General features: G+C 35.0%; 1 protein-coding gene across 3 annotated transcripts; it reads left to right on the forward strand.

Moving 5' to 3' along the window:
• Positions 1-1,407: 1,407 nt before the first annotated feature.
• On the forward strand, positions 1,408-25,643 carry LOC132300751 (protein ZINC INDUCED FACILITATOR-LIKE 1-like). Of its 3 annotated transcripts, none has more exons than XM_059797969.1 (17): positions 1,408-1,771; positions 2,918-2,958; positions 6,578-6,638; positions 6,749-6,851; positions 6,972-7,074; positions 7,278-7,331; positions 7,416-7,478; positions 9,227-9,276; positions 9,391-9,466; positions 13,807-14,013; positions 17,183-17,270; positions 18,295-18,380; positions 18,482-18,589; positions 21,994-22,038; positions 22,169-22,257; positions 23,928-23,971; positions 25,195-25,643. In XM_059797969.1, exons 1-17 carry the CDS (start codon positions 1,627-1,629, stop codon positions 25,305-25,307), a joined length of 1,476 nt encoding a protein of 491 aa, XP_059653952.1. In that variant the 5' UTR covers positions 1,408-1,626; the 3' UTR covers positions 25,308-25,643. The 3 variants fall into 3 exon arrangements, with proteins under 3 accessions (XP_059653952.1, XP_059653953.1, XP_059653955.1); XM_059797970.1 differs by having other exon boundaries at positions 1,633-2,635; XM_059797972.1 differs by lacking the exons at positions 1,408-1,771; positions 2,918-2,958 and adding an exon at positions 6,335-6,353.
• Positions 25,644-26,425: the final 782 nt, after the last annotated feature.

Below are 26,425 nucleotides of genomic sequence, written 5' to 3' on the forward strand. Positions count from 1 at the left end.
CCTTACTGAACCATTTTATAAAATATATAAAAATAAATAATTTTGTAAAATGACACTATTGGAAGATATCCCACACGTGCAAAAAATACCCCTAAAGTTTCAATTTTGTGCAAATAGGCCCCTCTGACAAATTTAAACCCTAAGTTGACTAAATTACCCTTATTGAACCATTTTATAAAATGTACAAAAACAAATAATTTTGTAAAATGACTGAAAATGACACTATTGGAGGATACCGATAATGGACAAGTAAAGATAAAAATATAAAATAAAAATAAAAATAAAAGTAAAGAAAAGAAAATAAAAAACGAAAATAAAGTGCAAACTAAAGAAAATAAATCTGCTCCAAACTCCGAAAACCAGTGCACACTGATATTGGAAATTTTTTTCCTTTTTTTTTTTGGTTTAAAAAAAAAAAAAATAGTAGAAACAGTGAACTAAAATCTTAACAAATTCAAATCCTTGTTCTACAAATTTTCAAAGTTAAAAAAAAAAAAAAAAAAAAAAAAAAAAAAAAAAAAAAAAGTAATGTGCACATAACACCTCTATACTTTGATATTAGGAGAATATATATCCCTTGGACATTTTTGAAAGAGTAAAAAGGCAAAATGGGTATTACAACACTAATTTATGTCAAGAGGGATATTTTTGCACAATGTGAAAATATTAGGGATGTTTTTGCACGCTTTTTCAAATAAGGTAAAAGTGCTACGCGGAATATACTTCAAAGGTATTTTCTTCACTTGTCCTCTAGTTTACTTTAGATGTAGGTAAAATAATATTTTTAATTTATATTAATTTTCAATTTTATTTTATTTATTTATTTTATTTTATTTTTTCTCATAAGTTATATATGGTATGATTAGTTTTAATTTATTTCAGATCAAGTTTATTTTTAGCCATCAATTTCTTAAAACGTATAATTACTAACCATTTTTAACAACCACAATGACATAAATTCAAACATACTAATAAGAATCCATAAATTCAAACATACTAATAAGAATCCAAACATACTTCACTAACGCTAATAGGAACCGATACCATTTCACTAACGCTAAGCCTAGTGTAGACAGGGTGAGTATTGATTTTTTCTGCTCCACCAAATAAAAATTCTTCTCTCTCTAATAAAAAAATATAGATATAAGTAGCATCACTTTTGAAATTACGCATGCGACATATATACATATATAAAGTCAATTGTCCTGTCCTTTTTAATGATTTTTGTCTTTTTGTGAATCATTGTCGACATTAATGGGAATTAATGTACGTTCATCTGTTTGAATAAATGACTCTTTAAGATGACAACTTGTTTTATTTTCTGTGGCCCTTTTTTTCTTTTATTTATTTTATATTATAATAGATTACAGACACATGTATATATAATGAATGGCGTGAATGTTTTGGTCACTTTTGTCAGTCCCTATTATCTGACCAACGTGAGCGATGATGCAATGGGAACAATGCCCACGTTCCACATATTTATACTCCTCACAGCTCACTATGAGTCCAACCGGACACCGTAGGCCAAGCTCTTAATATCTTGTGGGAGATCCTATTTTTCAAAGTGTTTGGTCTCTCCTAAGAGCCATTTGGTGCTGAATTTGTAGTTGGGTTCAGATAAAAATGGCAGATGTGCATAAAGAGCCACTGCTGAAGACCTATTACTATGAGAACTGCCCGGGATGTAAAACTGATCAGCTTAAAGCGTTGAAGAGAGGCTTACCTATTAAGGAACTGGTCTCTATATGGATTGTGGTGCTTTGCACAAGTGACCAATCGCTTATCTCTCTCTCTCTCTCTTGTTTGTTTGTTTTTTTTTTTTTTTATTATTATTATTTTTTTTTTCCCTTAACAAATTAGGGGAGGGATTGAAAAGTTACTTGCTCTGTCAGCTAAGTCACTGAGTTATGCATGAGTATTTGCCTCCCATGTTAGTATTATTTTGTATTTTGACAGCAATAGGCTGCATGGTTTTGGATTGTTATTGATAATATTTTATGTCTGTGTGCTTATTTGTACATGTGCGTAGAGAACAAAATTATCTCCTATGTTCCTCATTCACAACATTTTTGCAAAGTACTTTACTAATTAGACGGAATATGACCACGTTTTTACAAAAGAGGATTTTAGTCCTTGGTGGGTGGGGGTGCTGAAAACTGTAATTTTCAGTAAGAAGTAATTACTAATTCAAAAGCTGAAATAGGGGTTATTTTGTAAGGGAGGTCTATAAGAAAGTTGATATGAGGAATTAATCTTTGATATGTGCCTAAAACATGAAATTATTGGATGAATTGGGTGCCATAAAGATGAAAAATGATATATGTGTGAAGTGCAGCAATCGGGTGTGGTTGGAAAGAACGAAATGTTTTTTAAGGGTGCTAATCAAGTTGCAGGCTAAGACCTATAAGTGGCTAAGCCCAATTGGGACAAAGCAGCCAAGTTGCAGGCTAAGACCTATAAGTGGCTAAGCCCAATTGGGACAAAGCAGCAAACATTGGAAAGGAAACTTGTTATATTATAGATTATGCATGCAATTTTTCTCCACAAAGTGTATATTAGAAATTTGTTAGTGTGAATAATACTACATTGCTGTAGGAGTTTTCTGTTTGTGTCAGATTTTTCTCCCCTATTGGTGATGCACTTTTTATTCAAAAAATTCTTCTTGTTTGGAATTAAAAGATAAGCTAACATCATCTACTTTATACGACATTTAAAACCCTTAAATATTGATTAAATTTGTTGCTTTGTTGAAAGTTGGATCATTAAGCTTGTCTTATATTTATATTTTCTGTAGTTTTCTTTCTCCTTTTGTATGATATAAAATTGGTGCATCACTTGTATGAGATTTATCTGCTTCGTAATGAGTTTTCTGTCATTTATTGACCCTCTAATGCCTTTTTTTTTTTTTTTTCAGCACTGCCAATATCATCTCTTTTTCCATTCCTCTACTTCATGGTGAGTATATAACATCTTGGATTTGGTATTTTTTACCTTTGACATGTGTTTCAATATAAAGAACTCTAGATTTAATTCATCATTTTACATTCAGTTAAGCACATAATTGTTTCCTTATGGATTGTTTTGAATTTAAATAGACGATTTAGGGCCTGCTTGGTTCAATTTTTAAAAAATTGTTCTCAATAATTGTTTTCGAGAACTATTTTTCAATTCTCTGAAAACAGGCTTTCAAATAACTGTCAACCAAACAGATTTTTGTACAATTTTTGTGTACATATCTCGGGTACTTGTACCTTCAATTGCATTATTCTTGTGTTTAATTATAATGAAGTTATCATGTCCCAAGTTGACTGTGCTTGCTGGATTTTTAAAAAGCAATCTTGGTTGCCAGGGAATTTAAACTTTTGAACGTGCTCACATTACTTAAAATAGGATAGGATTTAGGATATTTTTTTTTCAATTTCTGCTGTACTTTTTATTTAAATCCTCTATCTGGAATCTTGTTCCTTCACATCTTGAAAGAAACATTGTGATATCAAGGTTGGCGTACAAGATCAAACACAAGTATTGTCTTGCTGTAGTAATGGAGAAAAACAACAGAACTTTAGGGTCATCGCAACCCTCCTAATTCTGTTTCAAAAAAAATTCCCAATTGAAGGGGGGTAAGGAGTTCCAATACGGTGTCTTGCGGTTTCCTTTAATATAAGGTAGTAGTCACGTCTTGTTTATAGGAGAATATAAAGGTGTGGAGAATAATAAATTCACATTCACATGCTAAGAGTAATGTGGCCAAATGGAGGTATTGACATATCTATGGAGAATATATAATGGAAAAATAGTGTGTTTTGAGCAAGACATGTGGCGATTGTGTGTCTTGAGGTCACCCTCATGTTTCTCTATTTTGGAGATTATTTAACATATAAGACACAGAGGAAGTAAACCTTGACAAATCATTGATTTCAGCATGTTAATCACTATCCACTTTAAAAGCTTAAGCTGTTGGAGAGGGTGTAACTTTATTAGTTAAATCCTTCAACACGCTCCCTCATGTGTGGTCTTCTTTTGGTCCAACACGTGTTTCAATTTTAATTATTAGGGTGACGGTGAGATTAGAACACAAGGCCTTGCCTACTGCGATACCATGTTAACCACCATCTACTTTAAAATCATTAACTATTAGAGAGGGTTTTACTTTAATATTTAAATCCTTCAACACAGCTATTAAGACACAACTCCTAGGATGCCAAATTAACCATGACACAACCCAGAGGTTATGCACTCTAGAGGCGTTTTGTATCGGTTGTGAGCTCTATACTAAGAAACTTAAATTAGGCCCATTTTGCAAAATCAAGTTGAGGCATCACATGTATTAACTGTGGAATTTGGATTATTGTAGAACACTATGGAGATTCAATACATGTTGTGGTCCTGAGGATCATTTCAATACATGTTGTGGTCCTGAGGATCATCATCTAGTAGGTGATATGCGATGAAATGAAGATGTGGCACACATGTCAACACAGTGTTGCTGCATGGTGTGGTTACGAGTGTCACAATAAAATCAATGAGGGAGATATGTGCTGAAGTGAGGTCAGATTCCCTTATTTAACCCCCAAGCTGACAGAGATTTGTTGCTTGTTTTGGTGTGCCTCGACTGCATTATAGGAAATAAGTGCATGCTAGAAATGTGATTAGGAAAAGGCTTTGGTGGTTGTAGTAGTAGTTGTTGCTAGAGAAGTAATTGTCCAACCATTAAGAAAATGGATTTCTTATGGCAGTAAGTCCTAAATGGCATAAAGAAATGAGCCATCTCAGAGGGGGTACTCCAAGTGCCATTGGCAGAAAGGATGGAGCCATTAGACAAGGTGCGTTGAGGTTTGTAGGTTTCTATCAGGTTTTTCCCAATGCTAATGACAAAATCTTATGCCACTAATATATAACTTGTGATTGCCTCACAGTGAGGTCATAAGCTTGTTATGCGTTGTTCAAGCTAAAAAGGTCTTGAATGTAATGAGTTTGATGCATGTCCAGAGGACAAGACATTAATAATCAGGGAAGTGTGAATCTCTCAATGCGGTAGTTAGGCTTAATGTGGAATATTAGCCCTAGCACGGAGTGTGGTGAAGAATAAGGAGAACGATGGTGCAAGGTGTTAGACCCTTGAAGGCAAACTTAAACCACGGAATAGCCAAAGTTGGCCTCGACAGCCAACTTGGGTCCATGGTTCGAAGATGCGGATGCGTCTGCCGACGTGGATGTGAGACCGTATCAGGCGTAATGTAATAGAATCATTTATCGTGGTTGTGAAATTTTATTACCTTGCACACCATCAGATGTGCTGACTCAGTTGAGTTGGTAGAACTCATAAGAGATTCGGCTGATTCCCTAGGAATAACTGGACTTAGACTAGGCTGAGTCCGAGTCCATTACAACTTGGATGAGTCGCCAAGACTCTGCTGATACAGGGAACTATGCCCGGGGCACAAGTGGGTTGTCAGTGACATTTTTGTGAATATTCCAACAATTAGAGTTGGGGTACACCTTGTAGAATGGAATTGGAAAAATATGGAATCTTCTCCAAGCCATTAGAACGCATTGCAACAACTCCTCGAATTTTGGAGGTCCCTAAAATTTATTGTGGAATTAAAACTCCTAGAGTGGCGTTCATGTCTCTTCCTGCCAGAGCCTTGACTTTGAATTATGCACATATAGGGGGGGTGAGGTCTCACACCCTCCAACCCCTACCCCTACGTGGGGGTGCTCTTGGGACCACCTCACCTAGTTAGGCAAGGCACACTTTCCTGAGGCAAGCTTGGGAGGTGCCAACATGCATTGGACATGGTTGTGCAGCAGGTGACGACGGTTAAATGAGTAGGGCGTGACCCTAAGGGCGGGCAACATATGGGTGCACACCCCAAGCGAAGGGGCATGACACGGCAATCACATATGGACTCTTGGTGGTGGCAACTTGCCTAGGGCAAGGTCATGACGTGACGGTGCATGTGGGCTACACTGGACATGATGGCATGGCAAGCCCATTTGTGGCTGATGGTGGCAGCACATTTTAGTCAGAACAAACTTCTTTCCTCCTACAAATTGCTTCTGGTCCCTTTTAATTATTTTCCAAGTGCAGCTGACCTAACTTTGGAGGCCTTGAACGTCAAATATATACCAGAAATATTAGTTTTCGAGTTCTCCACTATGTTTGAGGAATGTCGGTCATGCAATATTTATAATTATGCTTCTATTTATCAGCTCTTTCCATAAGAGCTATTTTAACTTCATTTCAACATTTTTATTTTTTATGCTACCATTTTATGATGTCAGGATATTATTATTAGCGCAACTTTGGGTGCCAATGTAATAATGATTGGAGTTGAGGGATTAAGGAAGTAATGTTCTTTCTTTTTATCTTGGATTCTAATTCTTCTTCTATGTAGCCTGTCTTATCCATACATAATCAGAAATTTTGATGAGCTGACTTCAATAAATTTGACTATGCTGTCGTATTTGTAATATCTGTACTCTCTGTTTCTTCTTTAAGACAACTATATATACATAAGTAATTATTTATGCATGCATATTGTTGTATAACTAAGTTTTATTTTTGTTGTAGATAAGGGATTTCCATATTGCAAAAAGAGAAGAAGACATCGGTTACTATGCCGGTTATGTGGGTGAGCTAATTTTCTTTTCAGCTTTTCAGCATTGATGATACACATCAATCAGTCATCACTTTTTGGGTTGCATTCAGGGTAGTCCTAATAAATCTTTTGATAACATGAAGGGTCCTCATTTATGCTTGGAAGAGCTTTGACATCTGTTTTTTGGGGCATAGTTGCTGATCGATATGGTCGAAAACCAGTTATTATTATGGGAACTTTCACAGTGTTAGTATATTAACTTGTGTGAATATTTGCAATTAACTTGGCTATTTGATTTTTTGGAACTATGTACTATCTATTTTGCATAACAATCTTGATTTTTTTATTTTTGATTTTTGGTTTTAGGGTTATTTTCAACACTCTCTTTGGTCTTAGCGTGAACTTCTGGATGGCAATCGCTACAAGGTTTCTTCTTGGAAGCTTTAATGGTTTACTTGGACCAATAAAGGTATCCCTTATCGAATATCCATTTGATTGCTAACACATAGCTGAATGATTATATTTTAGATAGTTATGTTTGCTTTACATTTTGCTTTTTTTTGTTATATTTAATTCAGTTTCATCTTGCATAACTAGGTTTATGTTATTTTTTTGCTACTTTTTTTGTGTATTGAATTCATCTTGTATTGTTAAACATTTCTCCATCACCAGGCCTATGCATCTGAGATTTTCCGTGAAGAGCACCAAGCTTTAGGACTGTCAACAGTAAGCTTTTGTGGTCTGCATATACTAATAGTTCTTAAAATTGGATTACATCAATGCATTTGACAGTGTTAATTTTTATGTCAGGTTAGTACTGCATGGGGTATAGGTCTGATCATTGGCCCAGCTCTGGGAGGCTTCCTTGCCCAGGTACATCTATTTATCTATTTTGCTTGAAAAGAAGCAACTCCATGGTCCAGAGTTTCATTTTCGGGATGAGCATCATTTTATTTTTATTATTTATATATATATTTTATAGAAACCTAGGCTTTAACCAACCTATATGAGGAGGGCCGGCCGAGGTCCTTTGAGGATTTAACCACTAAATGTGATGCAAATTCTTCTTCTCGCTCAACATTTTCCCCAATGATTTGTCTCTGCACAGCTGGGCAGTCTGATGCCTAATTTGCTTCCTATAAATAGGATCAACTCTTCTTCTTCTTTTTTTCTTCAAAATTGCTCTGCATCTGGAAGTCTCATTTCTTGAGTTAATACACATTTTCAGTGTTCCTTAACATGAATAATTTTAAGGCCTTCTCTAATTGTAATGCTAATGCATTACCTTGACCGATTACATTCAGCTCTCACCACTGTCACAAAAGATACAAGTTCAAAAACACGTGTGAAAGCTTGAAATATAATATAAATGCTATTTATGTGTGAGGCTATTTAATGATCAGTAGAGTCTGTTACATTTTAATTACTCTTAATTTCACTTGGAATTTGTGACTTAAGCTCGGATTAATGCTTTTAATCTGGTGAAAAGTTCAGAGTGTTACACTCATACTTGAGAATCCAAGCATATACTGTTGATCTTGGCAACAACCTTTATTGCTAGAGAATATCTTTATAGGAGAATCCGATAATGATGTAATGGCTACACTTCAAAATCAAAAGATTATCCAAAGCGAACACTTTGGACAAAATGGACGCAAGCTAGTGGTGTTTTGTGTGACAAACGAATACCATATAAACTAAAAGGGGAATTCTATAGAACATAAGCCAACTATTTTATGTAGTGTAGAATGTTAGGCGGTAAAAAAGAAGCAAGAATAAAGAATTCATGTAGCAGAAATGAGGATGCTAAAATGGATTATGGGAGGGACTAGAAATGATAGGATTACAAACCAAAATGTGAGGGAAAAATTAGGTGTAGCACCTATTAGGAACAAGATTAGAGAGAGTAGATTTAGGTGGTATGGACACATACATAGAAGACCTATAGATGCACTGGTGAGAAGAGGAACAATTATCTGCATAGAGGGTAGGAGGCAAAGAGGGCGTCTGATATTATCATGGATTGGAATTATTAGAAATGACTTTAAAAGTTAAATTTAGAGAACAGATGGCTTTTAATAGAAAAGAATGGAAAAAGAGAATTCATTTGGCTGACACCATTCATACGGGGTTAAGGCAAGGATGATAATGATGATAATAATGAATATCTCTTAAGGAGTTATTTAAGCCCATGATAGAATATTGATAGGAGTTATTTATGGGATTGATCTTAAGAATCTCTCCATCAATATATTTTTCTTATTTATCACATGTTTGTATTCTTTCACCTATAAACAGCGGTGGTCATTATAAACAAAATTTAAGAGAGAATATAATGAAAGAGATTTAGTCCTTTGGGCTTTGTGTGCCATGGATGTAGGCCGTACTGGCTGAACCACGTTATATTCTTGTGTTGTTCATGCTTAATTTTTCTCTTGAATTTTATTTTTCTTAATATTTATTTTACAATCACTTCGTACACAATATGTTATTTTTAAGATGTGAAGAACTTCTAAACTGAATTCCTCCCAAATGTGTTATATGATTATTCATTTGTCTCCTCTTTATGCATGGTTTAACATTACTAACTAAATTATGTTTTTTGGTGTTTGGTCGTCAAGCCTGCAGAGAAATATCCATTTCTGTTTTCGAAAGATTCTGTTTTTGGGAGGTAACTTTGCTTCCATTGCTTTGTATTGTAATGATGCAGCTCAAATATCTCATTTCAAAACTTGCTGTCAGTGTACTAAATCTATCTTGTTCCAAAAATCCACCTGTGATGCAGATTTCCTTATTTCTTACCCTGCCTCAGCATATCAGTTTTTGCATTGATTGTGACCATTGCTTCTTGTTGGCTTCCGGTAAGTTTCTCTGTTAATCTAATTTGCATGCCGTTTATGTTATTGTTGTCTTTCAAAAGCATCTTTCTCATTCTTGTCACTTATTTTATCTCAACTTCTGCTTGGGATCTTTTAATTGAACAGAGCTTGCTAAATTTTATAGTGTAGCAATAATAATATTAATTTAATTTAGTTAAAATAAAAATTGACGTGTTAACAATTGTGTAGAGAGACATCTAGACTTTATATTAAGTTGATAAAAACAATTTCCCTTTATGTTAAAAACGGTATGATGTATAATTTCACCTTACTTTTTCTTGGATAAGTTTTGGGCTTCATTGATGGGGTGGTGGTTCTAGTCAGTTCATATTTGGTAGCATGGACCCTATGCAAACTTCAAATTATCCATGCAATTTAATGCTTGTAAAGTAGTTGGATCTTGTGGGTCCCATCAAAATCCAAATTGATCCTGAAATTGGTATGGGAAATCAACGTTTAAAATGGAAAGAATGTGTTCAAGTCCAATGCAAACCCTAAGTGATCCATGTAATTAGAATGATAGAAAGGATATAAAACAATCCATATCAATGATCTTATTCATCCTCAATACTTTAGTCTTGATTTCTCTCATATTTTCAGCATTCTTTTATTTTCTTAGTGTATGTATTTTTCTCATGAAGTTTATTGATTAACTTATATTGTAACTTTTCTGAGTAACAGGAAATAAAAATGTAATGTGTTTGTATCTTCTTCTTTTGTTTTTTTGAAATATTTCCTTGTGAAATAAAGTCAATGTATGCGTAATACAAATGTAATCTATTTATCTATTATGTAACATACAAGTCACAGAAATAAAAGATTTAGTGTTTTATGGTATCAAAGCAAGATAAAGCAAGATTTTTTTTCTCTTTTTTCATTCTCATGCCTAGTTTTTGGCCTACCTTCTCGAGGCTGGTCAATGGAGGTTATGGTTTTAAAATAAGGTTTTGTGTGACAAAATCATAGGGTAGGACCTTAGGTACATTTATATGGAGTCGTCACATAACACCGAGTTTTAGTGTGTTAAGTCACAGTTTGGAGATGAGGTTTTGAAAACAAATTGAGAAATTGATTTTGAAAATCATTTTTAAAAAAAGGCCCAACGTAAACGGGTCATCGCTCCATAATGATCTATGTGTACTGATATTTAGAATATTGGGGGTTTACCAGTTCTAATGGAAGGTGTTATGCCCCCTTAAAACATTTGTGAAACACTACTACTATATTTGATTTAGAAAGTTGAGTTTGGATTTTGAAAGAAGTATGAGACCCGAGGGAGTATTGGAAACATGGGGTATGGGACACCATCATGGTGTATCCTTAGTGTCTACCTCAAATGGAATCCATACCTACCTAAGTCATTATGGGCTAGTTGTTAGGTATATGAGTCATATGTTGGAAAATTTCTATTCAAAACATGTGTTGTATTGTGTCAAAGTATCTCGAGTCTTCGAGTACATTTGTTAAAGACTAAGCAGAAACAGATTTGCATATAATACAATATGAAATTTGCATCCTCAATCGCATGTCTAGAGCACAGGTAAATTGACTTTGAAAGAACTTATTTCACCAAGATTGATCTAGGGGAGGCTCAATGTTTTGCTTTAAATAAGTTCTTGGAAAAGGGCTTTTAAAAATTAAAAGATTTCAACTTATTTAAAAATTGAATATTTATTGGAAAACAATGGATACTGATCGTAGTATAGAGAAAAACAAATTACACTCAGGTGAAACTTTTCAAATTTCTTGCAATGACGTTAATTTTTAAGGTGAAATTACCTTTATACCCCCAAAAATTTCAGCATAAAAATATCAAATTTCCCATAAATGAAGACTTTAGGATTTTTTGATCATAACCTGGTCACCCCCATTCTCTCTCTCTCTCTTCGCCCACTGTAGCTGCCACAACCACCATCCCTCTCCTCTCTCTTCTCCGCTCTCTCTCTCCTCTCCACTTCATCCTCTCTCCACCCACTGTCGCCGTTGCCGCCACCACCGATAACAAAACAACCATTGTCACCACTGTCGTTAACCCCAACACGTGGAGCCCTAGCCAGAGCAGCACCGTGAGTCCTCGGGCTTTGTGCCACCGATCGCTGTCGCTCCTCTTCCTCCACCGTCACTTGACCTCCACCTGGTGCATCTTGGGGAAGTTGCTATTTCACTGATTTATCCTGGCAGCGGCACCACCTCTGTTCCTTTTCCACGGCCTTTCGCATCCTGAGACTGAATAATCATCTCAACACCAACAAGCCAGTGGCTTAGCGGTTCCAAGCCCCTACTTCTCAAAGAGAGGTCAAGGGTTCGAGCCTCAGTGGAGGCATGTGTGTGTGAGTACCAACTAGGAAAAAAAAAATAATCATCTCAACATCTTCGGAATCAACTGACGATGAACTTATGGCGCAAGATCAACACTAGGATACATAGCAACTCAGTCTCTGACTTGTCCACTTCCTCTGTGTTGTTTCTAATATTATTAGATGCATTCCTATTGCAATTGCTTAAATACATTGAAAACATGTCTGAAAAACTTAATAATATATAGTTCTTATAAATGTATAGCCTTCTTATATTGGCGATTAATATGTTAAACGCAAGTTTCCACAAGTGTCAATTCAGAAATTACCTTCCTTGTATCACAAAAATGAGCAAAAGAATCTGTGTGTATTCCCTTTAAGTTACAGTTCCTATAATTTTCTTTCTGGCTCTATGCTATTGATGTCATCACTCATCAGTCTCCATTCATAGATCTGTGAAAATCTAAGTGTCTTCTCTTACTAAATTAGACTAGAATTGTAAAAAAGGTCTCAGTGTTCTCAGTCTTACGCAATTAGTACTCCACCCTGAAAGCCATACAATTGATGTGACCTTCATCCCACCATTTATGCAGATTTGTAAAATCTACAAATCTAAGTGGCTTCTCTGGTTAAGTTAGACCCTAATAAATTCTCGGAGTTTTAATGTTATGCATCTAGTACTCCATCCTAAAAAGATGGAAAGGGTATTTTTGTCCTAAAATATGAGGTATTTTAGTAAATAAATGCTATTGTAAAGGTTATTTAAGCAATTTCAGATGGAGTGAGGGCATTTTGGTCAAATCACCTTTCTTGTTTCTTTTTTTTTTTGGATGGTGGGGGTAATAGTAGCAAGTGAGCAAACTTAGGGGAACATGATGCAAAATTTTTGAAAAGTTTCATCCGAGTGTATTAGGCTAAACCTCAAGGGAGGTCAATGTATTTCAAAAATATATTATTTGCAAAAGGGTTAAAATATAAATAGGGTTAAAATTTAACAAAGGTTAAAACAAAATATATAAAATGCAAACTTAATAAAGTCTCAGAAAATTAAAATATAATACAAATAATCTAGGATTAAAGGATTTCTCAAAATGACATTTTTTTCGATATTTAAGATTGATGATGATGTAATTAGTAGGATCTGAACATGCTAGACAATGGAAGCAGACTAATGGTGCTTTATGTGTAAGAGAATACCAAATAATTTAAAAATAAAATTTTACTGGATGGTCATTCAACAAGTTGAGCTGAGTGTTGGGTGTTAAAAAATGGAAAAAGATTATCAATTAATGTAATTCAAATGAGAATGCTGAGATGGATGATTGGAGTGAGTAGAAATGATAGGGTTAATAATTAATCAAACTTGTGAGAAAAAAGTAGTATTAGTGACGGTTACTGGTTAAATAAGAGAATGTAGACTTAGGTGGTATGTACATATACAATGTAAATCCATAGATGCACCAGTTTCGAAAGAGAGACTAAGAAGTAAGAGACAAAGAGGCAGACCCAAACTAGCATGAGACAAAGAGGCAGACCCAAACTAGCATGGGGTGAAGTAATAAGAAATGATTTAAAAATATATATTTATATACAATTGGAGAAATGGCTTGTAAACTTGTGATAGAAGAAAATGGAAAAAGAGAATTTGTGTCGCCGACTCCATTATATGGGATATAGACAAGGATGATAATGATGTGTTAGATAAAATGTGCCTTACTTTTTATTCATGCTGGTCCTTTTCTGTGGTTGATCTTTAGCAACTAGTTGTTTACCTTCATCAATTACTCGCATTGCATTGGAAAATCTTTTCTCTCAGTTTGCCCACAAATTTCCAGCCTCTTTATTTAGTCTAAATTACCAGGATCTTATCTTTTCCCTTGGGATTGTAATGCAACTAGGAACAATTAAAGATTATTTATAGCATCGTAATTCTTTTAGTTTTTATATTTTACTCGTATAAGACCTGATTTCACTAAATCTGACTATTTACTGCAATTTGGTTTCAAATTATCTGGAAAAATGCAGGAAACTTTGCACATGCACCATAAATCACGTGATAACTCAGCTGAAGCTCTTGAGGCTGCTTGCTATGGATCTAATGCAAAAGAAATAGTGCAGGATATTGAAGAAAGAGAACCTACTTCTAAAGAAAGCCTGCTCAAGAACTGGCCCTTAATGTCATCTATCATAGTTTATTGTGTGTTTTCACTTCATGATATGGCTTATACAGAGGTAGGTTCCACAGCCTAACTTTTGGTTTCTGAAATGTGGTTTGATCTGCATACTGTTTTATCAGATGTCTTCCATTCTTATATTTTGGTTTACTACCCATGATTTCAACCCCTTTGGGATTTAGCATTTTGTTGCATGGCTTAAAAAAAAACTCCCTCTGGCACAGTAGCTCATATATAGTAATAATATGACAAAAGAAATTTTCTTTGTAATGGCAAGGCAGAAGTGACATGGTTAGTTACACATAAACAACTGAAGTGGAGGATTTGCTTCTTTAATATTGGAAGAAATCATCATAAATAATCATAAATAACTTATGGTTGATCCTCCAAAAACAATGTCTGCAGAAACTGATCACAAATTAATAGCAATTTACATTATGAAACTATGAAGCAGCTATCTTATAGGAAGTTTATTTTTTAGAATGTAATTTTTTGATAGGAAATGAGTTTGTTGAAGTAAATTTTCTTCATTTAAGTGATTTTTCTATTGATTAAAAAATCATGGCTGTGGTAACCGATTCCTGTTACGTCAATACCAATACACCAGATATGGTCACACTACTACCATTACAGATATATTATTACCATTATGTACTCAATTACTACTCCATATAAATGGAATGTTGTAAAGGAAAAGGTTTCCATCTATCTCACTATGATCAGGATATCCGATTTGGCTTTTTGTGTTGGACACATATCCTGTATCCCTACCAGTGTCATGTTGACATGGGTACGTGAAGGAAAGCAGGAGAGTTGACATGCCACTGCTAGATGGTAATCAATCCCAACATGCTCGGAGAGGTATGGTGTAGCAGATCAATAATTCTGAAAATTGACGCACAAGTTGTGGCACCGAGCCTCTGTGATGTCTCACGGAGTCAGGACGAGTAAGTAAAATCCCGTTGACTTGTACCAGTTGAGCATATTCTTGTCCCGTTGACCTGTTGAGTTAGACTCATAGCACTTCCTTATCTTCTTGCATAAGTAGCAAAAATAAGTGTTAATGTCCTTGGCCTGTTTTGTGTTTCTTTTCTGACATTGTGCAGTTAGCCTGTCTTCTGCATTTATGATAATCTGGCGGTTAGGTGTCCAAGATATCCGTTAAAATTGAATAATTGGTTTACAAAGTATATGCACAACTAATTGGAGACAAAGAATTAGCCGAGTTTAGATTTTTTGCTTCATGAGAACTAAGGGTAACATAAGTGATAAGACAGACACCATACATTCTAGCATAAAAACAGTGTCCATTCAAGCAAATGAATTTCGGAACAGTCTTCTACTTGGTAGAGGGCAAGCTAGAAACAGATTCAGGAATTTGTACATTGACTCTAGGATAGAGGAAGTAGCCTGGGTATTTTCTACTGGAGCAATGCCTTTATGTCAGTGGGTGCCATTGAATCTGATGTAGTGTATTGTTCGTCAGCCTGCTTGGTCCCATTAGTTTGGACTCTTAGGAGTTGAAGGAGTGACTGGAAGACTCATTTCTTATGAATGATGAACACCGCTTCATGTTATTGCTATCATGCGTAAATACTCCTGTTTTAGAGTCACAAAAAATGTTGATGGTGATTTATGGGTTCTTAGCCAAGGAAGTAATACGTGTAGGATAGTGCAGGAGTCGTATGAGTTTGAACTTGGTCTGGTGGGGCACGGGGATCTAGAGAGGGAAAGAAGGTTAGCAGTATTACACCTATGGACGTGTTGGTTTTGCATGAGGGACAAGAGAACACAAGAGTTGATATACTTGCTACTTGGTGTTGTATAACTGCTCATATATAGAGAGTCAGAGGGTTGTACAGCCAACTTGCAAGGCCAGGACATGTGACAGGCCAAAATAGCAACCTGGACATACCAGCTTACCGATCAGAATTTGTCAGCTCCGTAAAATCCACTGAGCATGACAAATCTCCCAGAGGAGATGTGCTCTCTCTCTCTCTCTCTTCCACTGACCAAAAAGCAGTCTCTTGTCATTGAGAGTCTTGAGATCATGAGTTTCCCAAACTCAAGCTGTCAAGCCACTGGATTCCAAGGATCCTATGTGGTCTGTTGTGTAATGTTCAGTTCACCACATTGAGGTGAAGGAGTTCCTTGGAATGCCAATGAGATGGTCCGAAAGAGGGCACGTTGCAAGCATCCCAGATGGTATATTCTCAATGCTTGCACCATGGGATGGGCTTGGAAGAGGGCTTTGGTGAAAGTCTTTGTACAAGACCACCTTGGTGATATCCCAAATCAAGGTCCCCTAAGGTAGGATTTTTGTTGGGTTTGCACAATTGTTAGGCTTACACACATCGAAGAGCTGGATCCACTTATTATTGAAGGTTATGCCACTTGGCCTGAATGGGAGGTGACGCATGCTGATCACAGGAGGGACCATTCAGTGGTTGTCAATTGGAATACATGGCAGCCTTAGGCGCATTACCTTTTTCCCTTTCTTTCTTTTTGGTTCTTATTATTGTCCCCTTTTCTTTTTCTTCAACAATGTTACTTTTACCTTGTTTAGTATCACTGCCATCTCTTCTAATGCAAGTTTTAGTTCCCTTATAGTGTCACTTTATTACCGTTATATATTCTTAGAACCTCATTTTAGCATAAAGTCTCCATGTTTTCTGTCAATCGATAAACACCATCTCAAGTTTTTCTCTTTTAGTCCTGAACTTTTCCTTCAGTTGTAGGAGAAGATAATTTTTTAGCGAAACTTCCTGTTATATATCTTTTTTCATTTCTTTTTGAATTTTCATCTACAGCTGTGCAAATTGTAATGGCGGAAAGAAAAATATTGAATGAATAGTATAGTGAAGATTTTTCATTGAACAATTAATTAGTTTAGGCATATTGATATGCACTTGAGCAGTCAATGAATTTTTTTTTTTTTTTCCAGTTGCCATTTTGCTCTTATGGAGACTTGAACCCTCGACCTTCTACTTTGGAAGGTGAGGAACTGCCACTAGTCTACAGCCCTTGGTAGCAGTCAATGATTAATGGCATTTATATCCTACTCTAAAACATAAAAATGTCACTTAAGCTAATATTGGCATCACTGATAAAGTAATCATGTTTCTTTTTTCACTATTTTTTCATTCTAATACATATGATTTTCTTTTTCTTAAAATTTTGTATCTGATTGTCTTACTGTGAATCTCTGACAAACAATGTCCTTACAGATATTCTCATTATGGGCTGTGAGCCCCAGAAAGTATGGGGGCTTGAGCTATTCAACTGAGAATGTTGGTGAAGTTCTTGCAATATCAGGTATAATAATGGATGGTATCCCATCCATAAATTATTAAATATGGTCAAAGCTTTATTTTGCATAAAAATGTCACGGGCTTGAGAATCGGTTTCTTCTATTGCATTTATTTTTTTATTTCTCTTTTCTCTTTTGCATTCAAACATGAAGAGAATTGAACTCTGTTGAATTTAGCAGGATTATAGTTTCCTAAGCAAAATCCGGCACCACTTAGTTTAGAAGATAAAAATGGAAATTTAAATTTGTATCAGAAAAATATGGATGCCTTTATAAATGATGCCATAGAAATTTCCTTTTTACTGTTATGGAAGAACTTTCAGACGAATCGCTAAGGTGCTTGCTTAATTTCAACTCTCTTAGCAGTCTACAGACATGGAAATTATAGATTATCCTTCTCCATATCCCTCCTTATTGTCCTCCTTGCATTTTAATCTGAAAAGACAAGATGAATAGGAACAAAGATGTAATTTCAGTTTGAGTCCTTACTGGTACTGCTACTTGTTAAAATATTTGAAATTACAGGGACATGTAGAACAGACAGTGTGTCCTTTTCCTCTTTAGTGTAATCAAACCTAAAGAACTGGAAGGTACTGGATCAATTGAGGTAGGAGGCTCTGTTGTAGAAAAACGAGATCAAGGACAAAGTTGAACTTCTTGAGTCGCCATCTCTACTTCTTGAAGGATCCTGTAGAATTCAGAAATAGACTCGAGTAAGCTGAGATTCAATACCATCATCACATACCAATTTATCCTTCCAATTACTAGGAATATTTTATCATATTATCAAATACACCGTTAGGAATCTTATGCCTTTATTTCTTTTTTGGGTCAGATTGAAATGTATATGGTACGATAACTCTGTTCTCTCTCTCTCTCTCTCTCTCTCTCCCTCTCTCTCTCCCCCCTCTCTAGTCGAAATAAACATATTAGGTAATTTTTTATTCTTTATCGTTCTAACATGTAATACATGTATTGCTTAATATACATACACGACCTTGTGTTGCTAACCACTTTTTCAATTTTTAGGTTTCGGCCTTTTAGTCTTTCAACTTTCTCTCTATCCTGTTGTGGAGAGGATTATTGGCCCTATCATGATAGCTCGCATTGCAGGAGTAAGCAATCAAACCTTGTAAAGCCCAATGTACTCTCCATGTTTCCAATTTTTATGTTAACATGTATTTATTCCTTTTTTTTTATGTTGCCCTTTATTTAGGTTGTAGCGATACTTCTTTTGACAAGTTACCACTATATAGCCATGCTATCTGGATTCAGCCTCTCATTGGTGTTAAATTGCGCATCTGTGATGAAGAATGTTTTATCCGTAAGTGCATCTAAAACTTCAAGATTCTACTATCTAAACCCCTCTATGAAGTATGCTATATATATATATATAGATATGTTTGCTAGTGTTTTAGCAATGGTAAAGTTATAGTTAATGCTTATTATCTTTTGCAGCAAATGTATTATTTATTTTTAAATTACAAGCTCCATTTTTTATGCTTCTGCCAAGATGATTAGTACTACTTATACAAAGTAGGTTATTTCCTCAGACAATTGAAGGGAAATAATCATCTACATACTAATAGCTGCATGAAAAGACACCATAATGCTCTCCTCATATATTAAAAACACTTGGGTGTTATAAGAAATTATGTATGGTATAGTAGAGATGCATATAAAATATACTGAGCTGCCGCTGGCAATAGTAATTTTTTCTTATAAAGTCCCAGCCGACCTTGTCATGCCGGTTCTGCTTGCTCATGAGAACCGTAAGATGTCTACACTAAAATTCAATCTACTATTCCTGTCTTTGCTTTCAGTAGTTATGACCCTATATACAGTAACCCAATCTCATTGATCTCATAAGTATCATACCAAATCCTATCAATCGGATCACTTTTTCGAGAAATACGAGACATCTAAGTCATACAAGTAAAGAGATCTATTCATCGATAAGAAAAAGAAAAAAATGTGATCGGGGATTGGATTGATGATAAAATAGAATCCTGGGTCGCGAACAGTGATTCTATTGATGATGAAGAAAGAGAATTATTGTTTCAATCCCAGCGTTAATTTATTGGTCCTATAACCACACTCTTTAGTTTTACTTTTTTTAGTTGGCATTTTCTCTTTGATGCTTTTTCTTTCTTCTCTTTTGCTTTTACAATGATGCATCATAAAAAGCACCACAATCCAACATTCTTGACCATGTTTATATGTGATTCCTGTTGCTGCCATAACCTTTTCTCCTTTTCAGATAAGTAATTTGTTCCTGAAATTGGATCATTTTTTGCTTTTGTTTTACGTTTTGTTCTTAGATATTTATTAATAGATAGCAAGTGGAGTTGTCTGATAGATAGGTTGATCAGAGTGGTATATGCTATTGGAAGACGGTCTGGCTGAAAGGGAATGTGTTGGAGCAGCGTAAACATGCGAACATCGAGATCCAAGGACAGGCAACAAAGCAATCACACACAAATACAAGATATAATACATGGTTCACCCAAACTCAGGGCTACGTCCATGGGTGAGAAGAGATTCCACTATGATTCATAGAGATATTAGAACAATAGAGTACCAACACCAAGTGCATGTCTTTTCACCATGTACCACTCCACGAGTCTTATCTCCTCACTACCAATGTCATTGGTGTTTTTCATACTCTACCATCCTATAAACTACCTCTACTCATCAACTCCCTCGCGAGACTACATCTCTCTCAATCTCATAAGTCTCAACCCAAAGCCTATATATCTATTTATAGAATTCCAAACCCAATTCCTTGTTGGACAAGGATTACAATTTCTTAGAACCCAAGACTTGCTTGAGAATAAATTTCCTAACATAATACAACTCTAAAATAGAAACCTAATTGGAATAGGAAATTGAGACACAATTTTCAACAGAATGCTTCTTAAAAAGACCGTTTGATAGTTTGGCATTGACTCAGACATTACAGTAACAATTAAGAACGCAGCGATACGAGATCGTTCTGATCACGATTGCATTAAACAGACCTGGGGGGTGGGGGAGGGGGACTCTTAGCATTCTAGGGCACTCGACACCAATGGACACACTGGTGTTTATAGAGGAACGACTTGTTCCACAAATCTACAGGCTTCTAATTTATAAAAACTCAGTTTAGGAAACAAATCTTGAGTATATTCCTGTGATCAATACATGTAGCACTGCAATCAGATCAATAAATGAACAGAGTCACTTCGATCGTGCCTACAGAATTTTTTTTGATTGATATTTATACTAGTTACGATTGATTGTACCTATGAGCCTTCGATCCCCAAGTTTGTAGTTCACATAAGGTTCTAGAAAAACATTTTCTTAATGCAGAAGAATGTCTATGTTCTAGGAAACTTGGATCCATGAATGCATATTTGGAGAACTTTTTCTTGATGCATAAGCAACTACCTAAGTAAGTGTAAGAAAATCTTGGAAATTTAGCATATATAGCTTGTAGCATGTAATCTTTCTTAATATGAACAAGGAAAGTATATGTATATTGTTGGGACAAACGTAGTGAAACAAGAACAAAACAATAGCCATGCAAAAAACGGAGATTACAAGTTTTAGCCCTCAAACCCTAGCTTTCGCTCTCACTCTCACTCTTACTCTCTCTCTCTCTCTCTTGCAATTTTTAGTGTTCTCTCATTGTCCCACTCCAAACCCTAAATGCCCTTTATACATCAGTCTACAATAGAGTACTAAATAGGGTCCATGACCCGCAAGAGAAAAAATGGGTCAATTTATTTCCCCATTTCAAGTTAAAACTAGGTCGCAATGTGACCCGGGCCAAAGCAAAATTCGGGCCGCACTATCACACACACACACATATATATGAGTAAGCTCTAGAATCTTAACCTTAACATATATATAATATAAACACGTGCTAAAACACGTTTTCCTTTTTATGCATATATAAAAAAATATATAAAAAGTATAAGAGTAGGTTCTAAATGCAATTTTCAATTTTAATGCATGTAACACATGTATGCATGAACCTAGATGGTGACAGATGATAACAAGTGTGATTTTACCTGTTAACCTTAGACTTGAAAAGATGAAACCTTTACTATTTGTAGATGAAGCTTAACATACATGTCCTTTTGATGTATATTCTTCACCAAATGTAGTCTTCACACTCAATTATATCTAACTACCTATTTATAATTCACTCACTAAAAACATAAAAAATTACAATTCGTTGAGCAAGTTTTGTTTTACGAAATTTGCCAACACAAGACTTGAATCCTAATAATCCTAACAATGCAGTTTTTGGCTAAGTGCAGCAAATGGGAAGGCAAATGCCTACGAATGATACATTTGTTGTGAAGATGGGATTGAAAAGCAAACAGTTGAAATTATTGTATTTGTGGGCATGTGAACATTTCAATGCTATTGATACTGAATAATCCAAATGTTACATGATGTGAAGAAGAACTCAAATGGATACCAAATCATGCATATTCAAATGCGTTTGTGAACAATTTACTGGAAAAAAATACATTTATGAACAAAAGACTGCATACAAGTGCTTTTACGGTTGCCATATGATCTTCCTATTATACTAATACAGACATATAACTTTGAGTGAATTTTATAGTATTTTTACCTGAGTGAATTTTATAGTCATATCATCAGAAATGGTGATTTTCAGTCTTCTACTATTCAAGAATTAATGTTTCTCTTGTAACTTTTAACTGCTATCAGGTGTCCATTATAACAGGTTTGTTCATTCTGCAAAATAATGCTGTGGTAAGTTTTTGTTCTCTTCTTGATTTAATCTGGTTTGATTCCCTTCCCATTCTTTTCTCTTCTGTGTCAAACAACCTTTTCTTACCCGTATTATGTCTTTACTTGACTTGACCTGATAATATCCCAACAGGATCAACACCAAAGGGGCGCTGCTAATGGCATTTCTATGACTGCAACATCACTTTTTAAAGCAGCCGGTCCAGCTGGAGGAGGAGCACTGTGAGTGCTTTATTTTTTTAGCTTCTTTTTCTTAAGTTTTTGAGAAACTGGTAGCACATGGAAAGCTACTTATATTGGGTTTTCGAAGTGTCAAATGGGCTGCGGTACATCAATAATAGTATATAATGTGCATGTGGAAATGTCAAATTTCTTTATAACAATTTTACATCCAACTTGGGGTATTGTCATAATATTGATATGGATATTACAGTTTTTAATTTTTTGGAGTTTCTGAATTTGAATAAGTACTCATTTAGGAAAAAAAAGAATTTGAATAAGTACAATACGATCTCAGTTAGACTAGAGGACACATTTGGTTCATCTATAGTGGGTTTGATTTAGGGTAGAGGGAAGGAAACTATTTAATTGTTTGAGCAACCTGAGTAGAAGTTTGATTACCTTAAGACAATGGGTGAAATTGTGAATTTGATAATAGCATGACTTTATAAAAGGAATGGGTGAAATTGTCTTAATAAAATATAAAAAGGGATGAAATTGTCTAATGAAAAACAATTACCTAAAATATGAAACCTACACTCAAAATGCAGTTTTAAAAGCCAGAAAGTTTAGCTCGTTCAAAAGCTCTACAGAGCTAAAATTGGTAACCAATAAAGTGATTTTAATGGTTTCCAAACACATCCAAACAAAAAATTTATAAAATAAAAGTGCTTTTAAGTGGTTGAAAAGCAATCCCAATCAGGCTCAAAGACTTGTGGAGTTGTGCCCACACACTTTACGTAAGCCCAGAGAGTTACATCTAAGACCATCTGTGTGTGTGTATGTGAGAGAGAGAGAGAGAGAGAGAGAGAGAGATCAAGTTTCCTCTGTGATGCACTTTGTCTTCAGTGCATCCTTTGGATTCTTCACTTTCTCCTAGGCTGAGCTGGCAAGTGTTCGCTTTCCAGCAAACTTCCACCTGACTAATAATATTATTCATGTTTATGTCATCAAATGTTTTTCTAAGCTAGATTACTCTATTATATATAGAAGCTTAATAATATATGGGACTAGTTGTAGCATTAGCACTTTGATTTGTTAAAAATGCATTAGCACTTTGTTTTGTAAAAAAAAATAAAAAATTGCAGGTTATGATGATACCATGATATGAAAGATCTTCTTTCCACCTAGCCAAATGAGTTGTTGCATATGAAAGTAGTATTATGGACGGATACATAGAAGCCATCCCATTTCGTTCCAGGCAAGAACAGTATAGGATTTTTGGATCTGAGCCCTAGTGCCCCTTGTGTTTGCACTCACAGCCCTAGGCCCATGCTGCCACTTCACACTCCACCCCGACCATCAAACCCCCCCTCCCCCCCACATCTCTCCCTCCTTGGTTTTCATCCAAGCAAAGCCTCCATTCATCCCTACTACCACCATCTACTGTTATTATGGAATACAGAATTTATAAGAACAGAAACATACTATAAAGATTAAAACAATTCATGGATGGTTTAGTTCTCTGAACAGTATAAGATTAATTTATTGGCATGTCCTTCCAAAATAATGCTATTGCTCCAGTGTCTATATTTTTGCCTACACTATTTTGTAGTTTGTCAAAATATATAGCACTAGTACTATATAATAACAAGTTATATTGCAAATTATTTATCTTTTCTATTCTTTAATATTAATCATTTATTTATTTTATTTGAATTTGGTTGATGCAGTTTTTCCTGGGCACAATCGCGTCTTGATGCTGCATTTCTTCCAGGTAATTTCTTCAGCTTTATCATATAAATTTGGACACTTTTTGTTATTATGTCTAATACATCTATCTGTAAGTTCCTCCTTTCACAGTGGGTTTAACAAATAGATTTACAAAATGAATCCTAAACATAAGCATTAGAGCAAGTTCTGAACATTGTGGCTAGTTGTTCTTTCTTTTTCCATATCTTTTGTTTAAAGAAGACTTATGTTGTGCGAGATATTCACCTGTTTTCAACTCTTTATCAGAGAAAAACAACATATTAAATCATTGTTCTTGATACCAGTTCTAACTTTCTTTACAGATACATTTGTGGTTTTTATTGTATAACCTTAATTTCACATTATATTGATCTTTCCTAAATTACCCATACTAATTACATAACTTCCAACTTCAAAATCGATCATCTCAATTATTAATGACGTTCACATTTCCAAGCGTGGCTTAATTTTGAGAAATTTTATTGGTCATAATTGGTCTCTATGGTCTCAACTTACCTTGACCTTTATATTTATGTGATTGTGTTTTGAGAAATTTTTTGCTGTGTTCTTTGCTAAGCTCCATCTCCATCATATTTGAGGTTGTATACAAAAGAGTCACAACACTAAAACACATTAGAAGTTTTGAGTAAGAAATTGCTAACACGTGACTCATATTCCTAACACAAGGTTTTTAAAACATATTTTTACTTTTAAAAAATTTAAAAACCTTTCGTAAGTATCCAAAATCCTCTGAGGTAAATATATAAAGTTTCTCAAGTTTCAAACCCCTCATGGAGCACATTGTTTTAAGATATTCAATATCCAGTCTTCAAACCCCAAATTGAGCTTCATTTCCATTGGCAAGGTGACCAAAATGAGCAACAAGATTCAGTTACACTTCGTTCAAACACCCTAGTATAAAACTCAGACTTGTTTGTGATATCTTTGCTGAAAATTCTGTTTACAAAGCATTTCCATAAACTAACTTTTTTCTATTCATCAATTTCCATGGCATTGTATGTGTACACATCAAGTATGACATTTTATTCTGTTTTCAGTAAATCTACCCTAATCCGATATTACCCTTATCATGCCATATATTCATATTTATTATAAGAAGTTAACACTTGCTTATTACCTATTGCTATCCAGAGTAATGTTTATTTCTATCTGATATTTATTATAACATGTTCTGTACTGGGTTTCCGTTCTTCCATCTGATAACCATCCTAATTACAATCAATGTAGGTGACCAGATGATATTCTTCTTCCTGAATGTAATTGAGGCAATTGGAGTGCTGATGACGTTCAGACCATTTCTAGCTCAACGAATGAATAGAAAAAATCAAACATTATCTTGAACTTCAAGCACCGGTCAGAATGCAGGTTGCTGGAGTCTCTTCAACATGATTCTTTTGCTTAGTCTTTTTTTATTACATATGATGTAGTGATATAAACCAAAGCACTATTTCTTGAACTACCGGTCAGAATGCAGGTTGCTAGAGTATCTTCAACATGATTCTTTTGGTTGGTTTATATCGTATGTAATAAAAAAAAACGGGCTGGTGCACTAATTGATCAAAAACAGTGTATTCTTTCCGAATGCTTTAGGTCATTGAATAATCTGTATTTATGAAATTAGAATTGTTTCATGAGAGACTGTAGGATTTGATATCAATTAATTCATGTTTGTGAAATATAGTCAGTATAATTCATTGTTTCATGATATATTTGCTCCTGGAATAGATGATGGTATTCATTTCTAAAGGAATGTGTTACATTTAACCTAAGGAAAATCCTTTAGTGTGCTGTGTTGTCTACAATTCAACTTAAATTTTTTCATGGCAATGCTGTAGACGGATGCGTTTTCTGACCAATAGATTTGTGCTCTGGTCCTAAGGCCACAGCAAAAGGTTAGTAAGGACCGCTTTGTCCAATTTGATTTTATGCTAGATCGGTGAATAGCCCTGTGAAGAATAATTTAAGACAAGAAGAAGAAAAGAGAAAATACGGGAAAGAACAACAGAAGAATATTACGTTGTTTAGTCATTAGGGCTCGTCCACAGGAGAAGAGAGAAAGATTCTTCTCGTTCAGTATGTCTCAATGGAGATTACAACAGCATAAAAAATATTACAATATCATCTCAATTAAGGAAACTTTCCATAGTGGTATCAATTAAGGATCACGATATAAGAATATAAGGAAATTACTGCTAGGGTTCACCATATCAACACAAAAATAGAACAAATCTAACAAATCTCTCTTCTCCACCAACACTCCCCTTCAAGTTGGTGCGAAAATATTGATAGAGCCCAACTTAGACAATCTTTCTTAAAGCTTGACAGCGGGCAAATCCTCGGTAAAAATATATTGTTGGTCACTGCGAACAAAAGGAGTACAAATAACATTGGTTTGCACGTTTTTTCAAATGAAATGACAATTCACCTCAATATTTTTATTTCACTCGTGATAGACTGG

The sequence above is a fragment of the Cornus florida genome, unplaced genomic scaffold (assembly GCF_030987335.1).
Source record: "Cornus florida cultivar Cherokee Brave unplaced genomic scaffold, ASM3098733v1 CherokeeBrave_3.0.0_Hap2_Chr03, whole genome shotgun sequence".
In the NCBI taxonomy this organism is placed as follows: Eukaryota; Viridiplantae; Streptophyta; class Magnoliopsida; order Cornales; family Cornaceae; genus Cornus; species Cornus florida.

Bases quoted from the DNA above. Each gene is read 5' to 3' on its own strand.
- LOC132300751 (XM_059797969.1), top strand. From the start codon at position 1,627: ATGGCAGATGTGCATAAAGAGCCACTGCTGAAGACCTATTACTATGAG. The intron at 6,852-6,971 runs GTTAGTATATTA...TTTTGGTTTTAG, and splicing joins ATTATGGGAACTTTCACAGT to GGTTATTTTCAACACTCTCT. The intron at 7,479-9,226 runs GTACATCTATTT...TTGGTCGTCAAG, and splicing joins TGGGAGGCTTCCTTGCCCAG to CCTGCAGAGAAATATCCATT.